This window comes from Bidens hawaiensis, unplaced genomic scaffold (genome assembly GCF_021521415.1).
Source record: "Bidens hawaiensis isolate Kalapana, Puna unplaced genomic scaffold, B.hawaiensis_p1.1 tig00041156_1, whole genome shotgun sequence".
In the NCBI taxonomy this organism is placed as follows: domain Eukaryota; kingdom Viridiplantae; phylum Streptophyta; class Magnoliopsida; order Asterales; family Asteraceae; genus Bidens; species Bidens hawaiensis.
Window position 1 is genome coordinate 75,525 of NW_027497277.1, and position 15,811 is coordinate 91,335.

General features: G+C 34.7%; 2 protein-coding genes and 2 long non-coding RNA genes across 4 annotated transcripts; all 4 read right to left on the bottom strand.

Annotated features, from left to right (window-relative positions):
* Positions 1–5,893: 5,893 nt before the first annotated feature.
* LOC143592699 (uncharacterized) lies at positions 5,894–6,439 on the bottom strand. Its single transcript, XR_013145964.1, has 3 exons — positions 6,292–6,439; positions 6,029–6,189; positions 5,894–5,931 (listed from the first exon to the last, which is right to left on the bottom strand). It is a non-coding gene; the product is annotated as an uncharacterized LOC143592699 (long non-coding RNA).
* A 685-nt stretch (positions 6,440–7,124) lies between these two features.
* LOC143592700 (uncharacterized) lies at positions 7,125–8,016 on the bottom strand. Its single transcript, XR_013145965.1, has 3 exons — positions 7,836–8,016; positions 7,438–7,686; positions 7,125–7,198 (listed from the first exon to the last, which is right to left on the bottom strand). It is a non-coding gene; the product is annotated as an uncharacterized LOC143592700 (long non-coding RNA).
* A 239-nt stretch (positions 8,017–8,255) lies between these two features.
* LOC143592692 (uncharacterized) lies at positions 8,256–8,852 on the bottom strand. Its single transcript, XM_077072556.1, has one exon. The coding sequence runs from the start codon at positions 8,850–8,852 to the stop codon at positions 8,256–8,258; it is 597 nt and encodes a 198-aa protein (XP_076928671.1).
* Positions 8,853–9,459: 607 nt separating this feature from the next.
* LOC143592693 (uncharacterized) lies at positions 9,460–9,942 on the bottom strand. Its single transcript, XM_077072557.1, has one exon. The coding sequence runs from the start codon at positions 9,940–9,942 to the stop codon at positions 9,460–9,462; it is 483 nt and encodes a 160-aa protein (XP_076928672.1).
* Between the last annotated feature and the right edge of the window lie 5,869 nt (positions 9,943–15,811).

Sequence of the window (15,811 nt, forward strand, 5' to 3'; positions counted from 1 at the left end):
AAAGTCTAATTCCTCTTTGTTTGTAATAGAATAAAATATTAATTTAAAAAACACTATTTTGATAAATAGTTTTCAAGAAACACTAAATTGATAAATAGATTTTTTTCATTAACACTAGTTTCATATGTGAAAAAAAAATTTCCAGCATGTTGTTTGAGTGGTGAGTCTATGGTTTTTCAATTTAGTATCAATTGCATTTGGTGGGAGGCGCCTTGCATTGTGTTTTATCACCACTGTTCCCAATATCTTTTATTTATTTAATATCAATATTTTATGGTTGCCATTGGACGTCGTTCTTCATATTTAAGGGGTTGAGTACATCGAATTAAGTGTTCTTTGGTTTGCGTGAAGTATATATTTTTTTAATAATGATTTTTCACACAATTGAGTTTTAAATTTATAGAAATGGTTTTCACCTCAAAACTAAACCATACACACTTAGGCACGTGTACCTATTGTATATGCAGTATAGTATCTGTAAAAACCAAGTATCGTTCCACGGATACGATAGTTCTTGATACTAAATCTTTGCTAATGTCTAGCTGGCTAAAATAACAAGTTGGTTGGTTTAAGTAAAATATCATGCAAAATATAACAACTAAGCTAAAGAACACAAAAGCAAATGATCAAGGAAGAATTCACTTTAATTTGAATCTGTTTAGCTCATAAATAACAACAATTATGGATACATGGCAAGACCACAAAACGCAAGTAACTAGAATCTCGCTAAAGATATCTAATCATGTGACTTGTTGGAAAGTTAGAACGAAAAATACAAACTAACCACCTAAATTCATTCACGTAAGACGAGTGATTCGATTATGTCAATGTTTCATGATGGCATGGACTAGTTTCGTATCACGGGTGATTAATCCAACAACTCTTTGGAAAGATAACATGAAAAACGCATAATCCACCTAAAGTTGATTAAACTAAGCAATAATCATACACTTCTTCAAATTATGATGTTCATATCAAGATTACATAAATTAGAGGTTCGTGTTAACAAACCCTAGATAGACATAACACTTAACAAGAAAAATCACAACAAAGACTTTGTGTTTCCAAACATAAGCATAAGGATGCACATTTAAGAGTTTATCATGAATAATCAATAATTAAGACTTCATTCACCATTCCTAGTTCAAAAGCCATAGACTAGCATAAAAATATACAAATCCATGAATGGATGCTTAAATCATGAGTGTTCCAACATTAAATAACCAAACAATCACAAGTCTTTAATATCATGACATAACGAACCTTTAAATACACAAAACCATTGAAGAATAATAATGAATGCTATAACACTAACACAATCCTTGCCAATAATCCATAAATACCATCAATTATTACTAAATTTCATCTAAATCAAAGTGATAACAAAGGATTTAGCTCATCATGTGCTCAAGAACTACATACAAGCTTGAAAAGATAACAAAAATCATGGTAAAATCAAGAATAATCAAACCAAGAATCCAAGCTAGATGATGGATGATGCTTCTCTTGATGTTGGAATCCTTCAAAGTGCTTGCAAGTGGATGGAAATCACAACGGTTTAGAAGTTAAACAGTGGGTTTAAAACTCCCTGGGACTCCATCTCTCTATTATGTGAACGGCCTATTTATATTGTAAAAAGGGAGACATGATCATGTTTGTAGAGAGACATGGTCATGTTCAAGAAAAATCTAGATCTAAGCATCTGATTGGGCTTTTTTCTCCTCAATATTGTAATATCTCATGTTCAAGGAGAATACATCAATGCCTAAGGGTTAAAAGAGTATATGCAATTGGCGTAATGATAAATATGGAACCACAACTTCTTTTGGAGACAAGGTGTCACAAGGTACTATCATGCAAATTATAAATGACAATATCTATTTAATTTATTTAAATAAAATAATTTACATTTAAGTACATCAAGTATAAAGAAATTACAACATGATCAATTAGTTATTGAATAAGTTTGTATCCTAAAAGGCACTCTATATGATCTTTATCTTGCTAAACAACCAAGCTGATGACCTGAAAATGCGTACAAAATAGAATAGGTTTGTCAACACGAGGTTGAGTGAGAAAATCACCAGTGCATTAATAATATATAAGAAAAACCGCAAAACTGTTATCTGTGAGTAAACACAATCAAATCATAGCCGGTAAATATTACAAACAACAATGATGAATGGGCTAAACCGTTGCCATGCGAATCAGGTGTTGGTTACCATGAGTGAGCTGTCGGTGAAACCATTGTCATGCGACCGAATGCCCGCCACTATGAAAAGATGTGAATATAATGATGGACCTCTCCGAATGCGGTAAATAAACACATAAGCAAATAATAAATAGCAACTAGTCATTCAATTGTTACACAAAACAAATATTAATAGTTTGCATTTGAGAATATAATAAAATGTGTAAACTAATAATTAGTATGCATAAGTCTCCAAAACGTTCAAAATATTATAAAAGAGGGGAGTGATTACTCACCTGATTAGATGAACAAAGACCGAGGGATGATGTGAGAAAGTTATACCCTTCAGGATTCACCGAAAAGGTTTCTTAGTTAATAAAGATAGTATTATAAGTTATTTGTAAACCACTAAAACCCCTAAAGTAATAAAAGAGCAAAAATATTGGGCTTGCAAGGGTTCGAACTCGCGTCCCTGGCCGGCACCACTGATAAACACACACACCCCAGACCAGCTGAGCTGGGTTGTTAATTAGCAAAACATATGAGAATAATATAATATAACCAGTACACCGATCGTCCCTAAACCCATATAAAACCTAATTCTACAATCGCCCAAACCAGTTTATGTTCGAGTAATTAAAGTCAGGGTTAATGTTATACTGATTAAAACGATCTTGAAGCATATAATCTTTAACAATTGCGATTTGATGTTTATTAAAACAAGACAAGCCGGCCCAAACACGAACACAAATTTATATCAACATTATGTTATATTGCAATTAGACTAAGGGTTATGATTCGCGATGGCTAGCAGATGTTGCAGACGAGAATAATTGTATTAAGAATGATTCCAGATGGTATAATGATATACTAGTATTGACGGTTTGGTTAATATTGTTAATCTGTATCTTATTGATCTATTTTTCCCAGTTCATTACGTCGGTGTGTTCGTTTTTGGTATTATAATGATCTGGTAGGATAAATTCCATGTTTATTACGAGGATTAAACTCCAAGAAACAATTTGGGTCATGGTTACAGGTTCAAAAATGGGTATACAATTGGGGTTACGGGTTGGTTAGATTATAATATGAATTTATTAGGTAAATTACAATAAGGTCCTTCAACTTTATAGATGGATACATATTAGGGTACAACTAAAGTTTAGGGTAAATATTAGAGGTGACAATGTGAGTGAGTTGGGTTGGGTTTGGGTGATGAGTTAGAATGGGTATGGGTTAGGATGGGTATGGGTCAGGATGGATTTTCAAAATAGAGGGTTAGGACGGGTATGGGTCAAGATGGGTAAAGCTAACCCATCTTGACCCAAGTGTATGTTAAAATACAAAGAGTTTCAAAAACCCTTCAATTTTTTTTAAAAAATTAATAAAAAAATAGTAACTAAAAATATTAATAAAAAACGCAAAATGTAAAATAACTAAAATGTTTCCCCCATCATCCTCGTTCATTAAATAAAAACCGGTTTTGTATAAGTTCAGGTTCGGTTTTTATCGGGTTTTTTTTCGGTTCAGTTTTGCTTTCTTTTATTTCAGTCGGTTTTGGAATCTATTCGGTTTCAATGATTTCGGTTTTGATTTCTCAGTTCCTATACGGTTTCGTGGGTTTTGTTTATTTTAAAATTTAATGGAGCTTGTTTTAGTCCATTCTAACCCATGAACAAACCCATAACCAAAAGTTACTAGCATTTCTCTAACCCATTTTGACCTCATTGGAAAATTCTTTTGATCCATCCTAACCCATTTCAATTTTAAAAATTATCCATATTGCCCCAAAACAACCCATTTGGATTTTTGTTTTGCCACCCCTAGTAAATATTATACCTTTAACAAAGTTTATATAATAAATAAAGAAAAGAAAAATATAATTAAATAATTAAATATTTATTGATTAAAATTTCCCGGAAAACGAAAATGGGCCAGGTATTGGTATTTAATATACTATGTGAAAACCCGAATTGTTACACAAGTTTTCCAAGAAAGTAATAACATGATCATGTCATTTGAAAGACATGATCATGTCTTCTCATGTTTGTTCAATTTCCTTCAGTAGCTCTCCAGAAAATTCCACAATTCACCAACAAACCCTCAGAAACCCTGGAAATTCAAAATTCAAATATACAAGTATATATTTTCCATTAAATTCCTACCAAAAGTGTGCAAAATGAGGTAAAAGATGTGTAATAAATATGTATAAATTGTGGCACATCAGTGTTCTTTGACAACCATTCACATTATGTATTTTGACTATTCTCCCACATCTAGTTCTAGCCACTTTGATCTCTGAAGAATTGTTCAATGTTTACACTTTGTTTAAATTTATTTTTGTTAGAATTTCATTGTAAATTGTAACATATAGCTTGTTAGAAATAAGAAGAAATTAATATAAATATTCGTTGGAAAAACATTGTTGGAAATTTGATGAAAAAACTTTGTTAGAACGTTGTTGCAAATTTAAAATAGTTTATGTAGGAAGTTTGCAATGATGTATTTTTGTAACAACTATGTAAGAAAAGTTGTTGGAAAACGTAAGACTGAAATCGATTTTCAAGCATTATGTTTTTCTGACACAACTTTTGTTGGAAAATGTTAGAAAGTGGGGTTTTCAACAACTTTTTTACGAAATCAGTCGTTGAAAAATGTCTTTTTTTTCTAGTAGTGGGTACTCCAACCCCTAAGTAGGTTCGTCTTGTTTTGCTTGTTATTGTTGCTAACTTGCTTAAGTCTAGGGAATTTATATGTATTTCAGGCATTGTTTTCAGAACCGGGACGAACAACAAATCGGACGCCTTATCGGTTCCTAGTTGGATCGGTCAAACCGGTCGAGTCAGATTTAAGAACAAGATAGAACCATAATAACATAAAATTTGGCACCGTATTTACATATCTAACTTAACGAAAATATGAAAATATTTTATGTATTGATGTGAATTTACAATTTTAATCAAACTAGGATTCGTAGCCGCGCTTTGCTACGGGTCAAGCAGTTTTTATTTGTTGCTTGTATTATGTATTTGACATAGATTAGAACTTAGATTGTGGTGGTAAATATAAAGGGCCCTTTTGCATACATAAGCTATTTTACAGACATACCTAGTTATGGTTGTTTGGTTCAAAGTACATTATGGTTTGTACATACATGATACTTGATGGGTAAGCATATTTCGTTTTGATCAAAAAGCAGGGCTCCTTCTAGTTGTGCTATACTGATATTTAATCCATGGTTAGTAGTAGTTCATATATTCCAAAAAAGGGCTTTGTTGAATCCATGGTTAAAAGGTAGTTATGACCGTGTTAATTCAAATTTTGTGTTTCTTGCTGTGGTCATTAGATAGGTATTTTATTTAAGAGTAAGAATGTAAAGGTATACAACCTGAGTCAAAAGAGTTAAGGTAAACATAAAATGGTGTACTACCAGATTGTTCCAGTTGTGGCCTTTTGTCTTGACCTTTTGGTGCTGGTGTTGTGGGGTGAATTGGTTGTGTAACCGGTTTTGCTTTTTTCACACTGTTGACGGTTAATGTGCGGTTGGATTTGATTGTTACCATCATGTCGATTGGTTTTCCAATTACTGCGAGGATGGGTGGTGGTGTTATTTTTTAGTCTTTGTAGCCATGGGTTTTTATCAGGTTAACGCGTGATTTTCCAAGGAGTGTTGTCATCGCTTCGTTAAAGAGTACAACAGGCCAGTGATGTTATCTGTAATTGTTGTGTTCATACAGTACCTGTTTAGATAATACATAATTGTTTGTATATATTTGTTTGAAATATATTAAGTAAAAGTAGTAAAATTAGTAAGTACAAAAGTTGTAATATGCTTACATGTACTTGGGTGGTTTGGTTGTCTTGTGGTCCTCGCATACGAAGCCATTCGGATTGTTTCTTTTTGGGTGCATATGCCTGGGGCATTCGGGACAGTGAACGTAGAACCATTTTGTGTCCGTTGAAATTTCCTTTATCCATGCAGTGCACCTGTGGTTATTCTGCCAAAAACAATTGTGTGCATGTAATGAGTGTTGTCATTTTAGTCAATACGAATAAATCTAGAACAATGTTTGTGTTTTATTTTGTCGTATGTGTGTTACCAGTTGTTGATGAGGGTTCTTTGTCAGAATTTGTGCAAGTGTTAACCAATGTTCTGGGTTTGCCGGTAACATAAGGTTGTTCAATATGTTGGGAAGATATTTCGTGCATCTTAGGTTGCATATTTTCAATATTAAGTATAATTGAAAAGAAAATCAAAAACACAAAGTTGCTCCTAGAAGTACGTTGCGCAAAATTTGTTAAATAAAAAATAATCAAACTTTTAGAATGACCAATTGCAAATAGGACATAAAATGAAAAAACTAAATGTTTATGGTGTCGTTGAAAGTAAAGAGATAATCATGAAGCATCAATTTTTGGGAAGTATTTTTGTTATTAATTACTAAAAAGCATTAAAATGTAAAACTCAATGTTTATAATTCACTTAGGTTATTCTGTTTTGTTTGTTTTTGGGTGCTTTAAAATGACTATTAATTTGTTGGTAAGTACCTTCTTATGTGATTCTTCATTTCTGGGTATGTCGGAGTCACAATTATTGTTGTTGCAACAGACGAATCCAGTTGTGGTTGACCTGTTATGATAACACTAAATTTAGTTAAATAGAACAATTGAAAGTGTTATTTTGATTTTGTTGAAACGTATTTATCCATGTATTCTTTGACTTCAGCGGAAGTGATTGCAATGATGCTTCCTATGTTGATTTTACCTGGTGCTTTTACATTGTGGTTTGGCTAGAGAGTTAACTCAAGTGATGTATCGCTGCATTTTGTCAAATGATGGTTATTGTAATCATAATGACTGAAATAAATGTTTGTGTAACCGTATATGTAAAAGAGATGTACAAAGGCAGATTACCTTGAGATCATTTCTTCATCTATTATGATGATCTTTCTGAGGTCGTTGATTTTACTGGTTTATGTTTGTCATCTATCACACGTCCTATGAAATCTGCAAGTGTATTTTTTTGGGTTAGTATTTGTTTAACAGTATGACACATACATATATAGAGAAATACATATGTGCACAAATATATAGACACACACACACACACATATATATATATATATATATATATATATATATATATATATATATATATATGTACATATTTATGTATGTGTGTGCGGAGTTGTTGTTTTGCTTTTAAACGTGATCGAGTAGTAATAGGATTTGGACAGTTGGTTTACCGGTTAGCCTCTTTGGGATCTTTGTTCTTGGCATAAGATCATTGTGGGAAGAAAAGTCAAAGTAGTGGTCAGGGATGTTGTTGTTGCTGGATGGAGTGAATGTTGCTATCATTCCGAGTCTTATGGATGCATCGTGACCTACTGTTGGCATGTAAGACATCTTTGATAGGCATACGTAGTCATCGATTATGTAGCAACATTGGACAATGATAATTAAATCAAAATGCGTTTTGTTATATGATGTTGCTTCTATCGCGCATCCCTGTCATAAGATGTGTTAGTTGTCACTTTTCCTTTAATATGTCATATTTAGGAAGGTAGTACTTACATGTATCTCGACGAAGAGGTAACTAATATATTTTTTTTATCATGATATGGAATCCACTTTTATAGGACACGTACTTCTATTGGTGCTGGATCACCTTATGCTTTGACTTCAGAAAGACATATTGTAGACATTTTTGAAATCCTGTAAGTTGTTGTTGAATGTTGTTATATAAAATATTTGGTATACGTTTAATGCAAAACTTTATGGAGAAAGTTGTTGTAACTAAAGAGAGTATGTTATTGCAATGCATTTTCTATGAACAACTATACATCATCATCATCATCATCGTACTCAGTATATCCCACCAATAGCAAAGCTATGGTAGGGTCTGAGGAGGGTAAGATGTAGACAGCCTTACCTCTACCCCATAAGGATAGAGAGGCTGCTTCCGGTATGTAATTCTATCAATCTGGATATGTTTGGGCGGTAAATGTACATGTATGTAAAAGTAAATGTGTGACTTAATTCTTTGTGTCTGCTTTATATTACGTTATTCATGTATAACATGATCTAAAAAGTCTGAGTAAACTATATTTCTTGTTTCGTCTAGTTTGTCGTTTTCATATGGGGCTATTAGCACCTTTAGTGCCTCTGGTTTGGTAGCCTTAGACATTGCTACATACAGTTGACCATGTCGAAATACTGGTCGTGGTAAGTAAACACCAATTTTATCTAATGATTGGCATTGGCTTTTGTTTATTGTTATTGCATAGAAAAGTTTTATTGGAAATTGTTTTCTTTTGAAAACAAAAGGTAATTCTTTGTCTGTATGGATTAGGCTAATTCGAGGTATGTATAGTCTGCGGCCGATCATAGTTCCGGTCATTATCTCAGCCTCAATGTTTCTATCCAACAACTGGGTGATTATAAGCCTGGTGCCGTTGCATAGGCCCGCGGTTGGATTTAGGTTTCTAAGCAGAATAACAGCTACGTTGGGTTTTAGCTCTAATTGATGTGGTGGTTGGTTGTTAAAGTTAAGTAGGTTGAGGTACTCAGTTGTGTATAACATCTCTGTGTCACCGTGGTCGCCTGCATGTGGAGTAATAGAGTATTGGCTGATGTATGTCTTGCTTGTTCCTGGAGCCATGTTTAGTATGCATGTGTCTATCAAGTGTATAGTATCGTTCTTTGGGAAGACAATTGCTTATTTTGAAAGCGTTGTCTTTGCAAGGTTTCCGTATCGTATATGAAATGCATGAATTCTGACAAAGACGAATCTGAGTATTTATTATGTGTTCGGATGGTATCTGGATTTTTTTCATGCATCGAGGGTCGTCTTTGTGTGGTATTCTCAGTTTACCATCTCCAAATGATATGAGCCATGAGGAGAACTGTGTGATGGAGGTTTCTTTTGATTCAGTTAGGTTAGGTCGTTGAAGTCTTATGTTTTGTGTAAGCTGGTATATCTTGAAGTGGCGCCATAAATATGAGTTTTGTAAAGAGGATGCAATAATGGACGACGTTGAACCCTTATGTACTATTGGTAGTGTTTGCCTAAAGTCACTGCCTAGCAATATTGATTTCCCACCGAATGGAAAAGTTGGTTTGTCAAGAATGTCTTGAAATGATTTATTCAATGACTCAAAGCACCATCGATCACTCATAGGTGCTTCATCCCATATTATGAGGGTTGCTTCATTTATGAGTTGGGATAAGTGAGTGTTTTTCTTAATATAGCATGAAGAGTTGTCTGTTTAGTCAATTGGTATCTTGAAGCGAGAATGTGCTGTTCTTCCCAATGGCAACAACAATGACACGATGCCAGAAGCAGCAACCGCAAGAACAACATCGCCTTTGCATCGGACAGCTGAGATACTGGTTGACCATAAGAATGTCTTTCGGGTTCCACCATGACCATAAACAAATGCCAACAACTGATTTTTGGATGCTATAGCCGTTATGGCGTCATTGTATATAACTTTTTGTTGCGCATTTAACAAAGATTTGGATGACTCATGTTCTCGTGAGAGTTGATCCCTATCGTAGTTTTTTTCTTCCATAAGTAGGGTGTTTCGTATCCGTTCCATGAAGTTTGGTGTGGGCATTGGTAGACCAAAATCTGACAATCTCTTACCATTAGGGCTTGAGATTAGTAGCAACTGAAGCTCACAAAGAACAGATTGTTGTTTGTAATCGCCGTTGGCTATGTTGTAGTCATGTGCCAAGTCATCAGCCATTTTAGACCACTGTTGGTTCCAAAATTGCAATGGATTCGACACGTCACATTACAAAAGAATATGTATGAATAATGCACACAATACTGCGGTAGTGGCCCAGGTGGCGGTTACGTTAGGTGTACATGACCATTCGTTGTCATCTTGAAGTAAACCGAGCATTTCACATGCACTACGAAAGGTTGGGCATACGTTGCTATTTACTGTCCGTATGGAACTATATGATTGGCATCCTTTTTGGTGATTCAGAAGCATTCTAAGGAAAAATTTTCACCGGCACTTGGATGTACATAGATGCACCTTCCTGTGGATGGAGACGTATGAGAGGATCTTCTAATCCAAACTTTTGATCTGACATCCCATCTGTATTCAATCAAGTAGTCGACGTATGTTAGGTGACGTCCAGATGGATCGAGTTGGTTATTGTTAAGCCATTGAGTTAGTGTTGTACGTCTGATAAACATGTTTTCAACAATGTTTTTTAGGTTGTCATGATCTTTGACGTAAGGTCGAAGACTCACTAAAAAATAAACCGATTATAACTAATTAGATAGCGATAAGCGGGTGTCGAACACAAGGAATATGTGGAAAATGTGTTACTAAGTAGCTTTGTAACTAAACTATATTAAATTAAGTGCAAAAAGTAACTTCAATAATTTGGTTGTTTGGTTGATTTAACAATAAGAACTAAAAAAAACACAATTTAACAAGTTTAAAATCAATATGAGAATATATGCTTTCCCATGGTTTCAGGTTTCTATGAATGTAAAAGTTAATGTTTAAACTGAGATGAACAATAGATAAAGTTCGTGTTTATGTAAACGATTGCGATAATTGACAATCACGTACTTGGATTATATAACACAAGGTAATCACTCAAAAACCAATTAGTTTATCCAACCCCAAATCCCTCCCGATTAATCTCGATTGCTTAAAGCACCAAGAACTGACGGTTTAGAACAGAAATTCAATAAACTAACAATCTATCAATCAATGCATAAACACCATAATAATAAAATCAATAAGATTAAACTATTATCTCAGAAATTGCATAAACATTCAACCAAACATTCATAAATAAACCTTACAATCCTAGGGAAAACACAAAGGGATTTAGCAGAGCATGATTCGGTTCATCATTCCTTCAATTAAAGTTTTCATATGAATCAAAATCGAGTCTCTAAAGATTACCACACTCACAATTGATCAAAAGCACCTCAAATTCGCCCCTAGGGTTGTCCTTAGATGAAAGATAATGATTATTATGTAAAAAGCCGTCCAAAATACAAGTAAATATGGCAGTTACGAAGTTCTGCGACGCGCCCACCGTAAGCTACGGTGGCCACCGTAGCTTACGGTGGCTTCCAAAGCCCTACGGTGTGGTAAAAATTCCTTACGGCAGTTATTGTCTTCCAGCCCCCACCGTAGCTTACGGTGGGTACCGTAAGCTACGGTGGCTTCAACTCTCACCTCCTTGTATCTTGTTTTCTTCATAGTTTCCTCGTTCCAAATCCATTTTCCTCACCTTTTTTGCCCACGTTCTCGTAATTTAATCATCTAGCATCTTCTACCTGCAATTATACGAGTAATTGTAGTCATCTAATTCCACAAGATGGACCGAATAAATACATGATTATTAACGGTCTTAATTCACTTAAGGGTTGTCCCATGGACCACCCGTCAATCTCTGAAGGTAATGTTTTGTGAGTTTTCTAAATGGACAGAAAGTACTTGAAACGGAGGATTCCTGTCGTGAACCATGAAGTTGAATATCCGCCAGGAGGCTTCATGCGGACATATCAGAGGACCGTCGATATAGTTTTGGATTTCATTCACATCAGATGGAGACTCATTCGGAACGTTGTCATTATTTGGAAACTTTGTTATCTTGTAACGAATACGGTCTATTCCTTTGGAAATGTATTTGAAAAGATATTTGGTTAGCATACTCCAACCACAGTATTCAACGTTAATGTGTGCCATAAAGTGCAAACAAAGGACACTATTGTAAGGAACAATGTTCCTGCTGTCGACAATGATGTCGTTCTTCTTAACAGTAATCCTGAATGTTTACGTTTGTAATGCACATGGCCATTCTTATCAAAGAAAGTCGTTGGTTGGAAGTTATTTGGGAAGCTTTTACATCATGATCCGGTAAACATGCAAGGTGAAGTAGGCTTTAGCAAACCGCTTGGCCCATGAACCATTAGTTCTGTAACAACCTTATACAATAGTAGATCATCATTAGGGTTAAGAATTTCAGCGGATTTAAATCTATCGATATCCGAAGATTGTGTAACCATAGACGTTCGCTTCACCTAAAGTAGTAAATGACAATGAGGTAGACCTCTCTTCTGAAACTCTATTGTATACAAATCTACGACATGTTAAAAATTAAAGTGCATAAGAAAACTTTTAAAATGGTTAACACATCTAAACGTAATCAGTGTAGAAGAAAATACCTATAAGAGATTTTTCTTCTTAAGGAAATCTATAAGAGATTTAACCTTAATATGAAAAACTCTTGCTATGGTATCAGGGCGATCCTCTAGTTTAAGGGATGGAAACTTAGATATATGTCGTTGTATTTCAGGCCATTTCACATTGCATGTAAACATTATGAAAAATTGAGGTTTTCCATGAACTTTACATATGGCAAGTGCATAGAGGTAGTGTTTGTACATATAACGTGGACCACCTGTGAACAAAGACCGCAATATCGTGCGTTTGCCAATTGATTGTCCTTCAGAGTCACCTCACTCAACAACATATTCGATACCTTGTAAAATTTCCACACGGAAAAGGTTTTTATTGTTTTCGATGTATTCTAAGCGACTTTGTTCAATGCATACATATGCATCAACAATGAATTGTTGCAAAAGACGACCTCCCCTCAACATATGTGTATATATGCCTTGTCTATCATGCAATAGATAACTGTAGTACATAGTCATTGTAAGTTTGCGGTCACTATAGGATGTATTGTTGCGTAACAACAAATCAGGTGACCAACCACCTTCTGCATACAAAAAAAGAAATGGATACCGCAATGGCATATATAACGGGTGCAGCTTGCCTATGCATTGCGGAAGGCCATATTTTTGACGAATGAAGATGTTAAAATTTGTACATGAAGGATCAACATTAGGAATAATGGCACCGATTGACCTTGGAGACGGTTTGTCATAGGATAGGGCGTTATACAAACTGTAAAGACGTATGCTAAAGTTTGGGACGCTAGATGAGTTGCATAAGTATTTTGCTGTCTGGAAAAACCTTAACCAATTCGTTGATAGTAGCCAACACATCCATAAGAAGTGTTACATTTTGTTGTCTTATGCGGGAACGATCGTCATTAGAAAATAGACCAATCCTATTTGAAATCTCGTTATCGGTATCGTATAAGTACATCTGAAGGAAACGTGGTGGTTCGTTTGGAGGTGGACAAAGGCTACAAATCCAATGATGTATCTGGCCTTCAACCTTGAACACGTATGGACCAGAGCCATCATTTATGAAATCATCAACTTTGGCACTGAAAGACGTCAAAGAAAACATAGAGTTATATGTCCTGATATTTGTCAAGAAGTCAGCATCTTGGAAAAGCCTAATAATTGAATCAGGAGGCACTCTTGGGTAATGCAGCGCCACACGACCACCCCTACAGCAATGTGAATACCTAATAATTGAACGATCGTCATTAGAAAATAGACCAATCCTATTTGAAAGCTCGTTATCGGTATCGTATAAGTACATCTGAAGGAAACGTGGTGGTTCGTTTAGAGGTGGACAAAGGCTACAAATCCAATGATGTATCTGGCCTTCAACTTTGAACACGTATGGACCAGAGCCATCATTTATGAAATCATCAACTTTGGCACTGAAAGATGTCAAAGAAAACATAGAGTTATATGTCCTGATATTTGTCAAGAAGTCAGCATCTTGGAAAAGCCTAATAATTGAATCAGGAGGCACTCTTGGGTAATGCAGCGCCACACGACCACCCATGCAGCAATGTGAATACCTAGGACGCCTACCAGATGTTCCAGACCTAAGACGTTCTTCATACCAAAATAAGGATCACAAAATTCACTGGTCCAACCGCAATCACCACTGTCAAAGTACGTTGTCTGATATGGAGATTATATAGAATGAATGGTAGGACGTGAATAAGACTCCGCTATATCATTAGTAGATGAAAAAAATGTCTGTTCGTGCGTGAAAGCGGACGAATAGGTTCTTATTCGGCGAGTCGGCATAAGGAAAGCATAAATAAAAGGAACGTACATAGAAATCAAGAATAAGTAAAATACACACACACACACATGCACACATACACATAAATAACATTGAAAACAGACCTAAGATACACATATTAGAAAAAAAAGGGGAGACGATTACCGTTAGGCTAAAGCTAATATGCACCTTACCAACAATAGCGAAATATAAATGGCCAAATAAACAGTATCAACAACTAACCTCAAATAGTATAGATGACAGTAGCCTTCACAACCAAGGAAACATAAGCAAAGGAAATAACTGCAAAATTTAACATACAATTATAAGTCAGATGATGCAAAAGTTGAATACCATAAATTTACAAAGAAGACCCAAATAAAATAAACGACAGTTACATTAACTATATTAAAATACCACATTAGCACCTTACCAACAATATCGATATAAATAGCCAAATAAACATTATTGGTCAAGAACTAACCTCAAATAGTGTAGAGGACAATAACCTTCACAACCAAGGAAACATAAGCAAAGAAAATAACTGCAAAATTTAACATCCAACTATTAGTCAAACGATGCAAAAGTCGAATACATTAAATTTACAAAGATGACCCAAATAAAATAAACGACAGTTACATTAACTATATTCAAATACCAAAACTGCATCCATAACTAGGTTCGGCTCGGTTGCAATTGCGACCCATTAGCTTAAAAAATAACAGTTGATGATCTTTAAAAAAATATATCCCAAACATCACTTTGAACTACAAACCTTTAGTTTTAACTATGTATTTGTAATTTTGACCTATATAAAGTGACATTCCAACATGAGTATATGGATACGGACAATATCTTCAAGCAATCTTATAAATTAAAGGGTATAGACATGCTAGAGTCTAAAATGTCTTATTATTCGATACAATCCATTTATTCTACATATGTATATTATATATAAACACATATGCCCAAATGATTTTCAATTTTCCCACTTTCCCAACACTGTTAAAAAAAAGAAAGAAATAACAATATTAATTTCAAGATTGCAACTCAAATGTCAAAACTTTTCTCTCTTCCTCTCTCTCTCTCTCTCTCTCTCTCTCTCTCTCTTTGCGGTGTCTCTATTTCACACTCTTTTATGGCCATTTAAAGATTTGATTTAAAATTAAAAACCCTTTTTGAAATATACTGATTTCGTACCATTCCCATCGCACTATCTATGGCTCAGATTCTTCTAATTTTACTTCAATTGCCTCACACCGCTATGGGGTGGGGCGTTTTATGCAAAGCTAAGCTCTGATGTTTCATGGAGGCTGCATTTTTGTGTTATGCTTTCTGATTTGGTGGTCGATATGCAGGTTGTTTCTTAGCTAATGCTGTCAAAAAATGCAATTTTAGCTGCACTTTAATGTTGTAAAAAATGTAGTTTTTTGCTGCATTTTTGTTGCTGTTAACAGGTGCAGCTTACCTGCATTCTAACGTTGTCTAAAAGTGCAATTAGTTTGTTGTTAACACGTGCAATTGATATTTAAAATTTCTAATAGTGTTGTTGTAAGGATGCTACAGTTATATGCCTAATGTTCGTTATTAGGATCTTTGTTTTTGATACTTCTTAAACACATTTTAATTCAGAAGG

Bases quoted from the DNA above. Each gene is read 5' to 3' on its own strand.
- LOC143592692 (XM_077072556.1), bottom strand. From the start codon at position 8,852: ATGGCTCCAGGAACAAGCAAGACATACATCAGCCAATACTCTATTACT.
- LOC143592693 (XM_077072557.1), bottom strand. From the start codon at position 9,942: ATGGCTGATGACTTGGCACATGACTACAACATAGCCAACGGCGATTAC.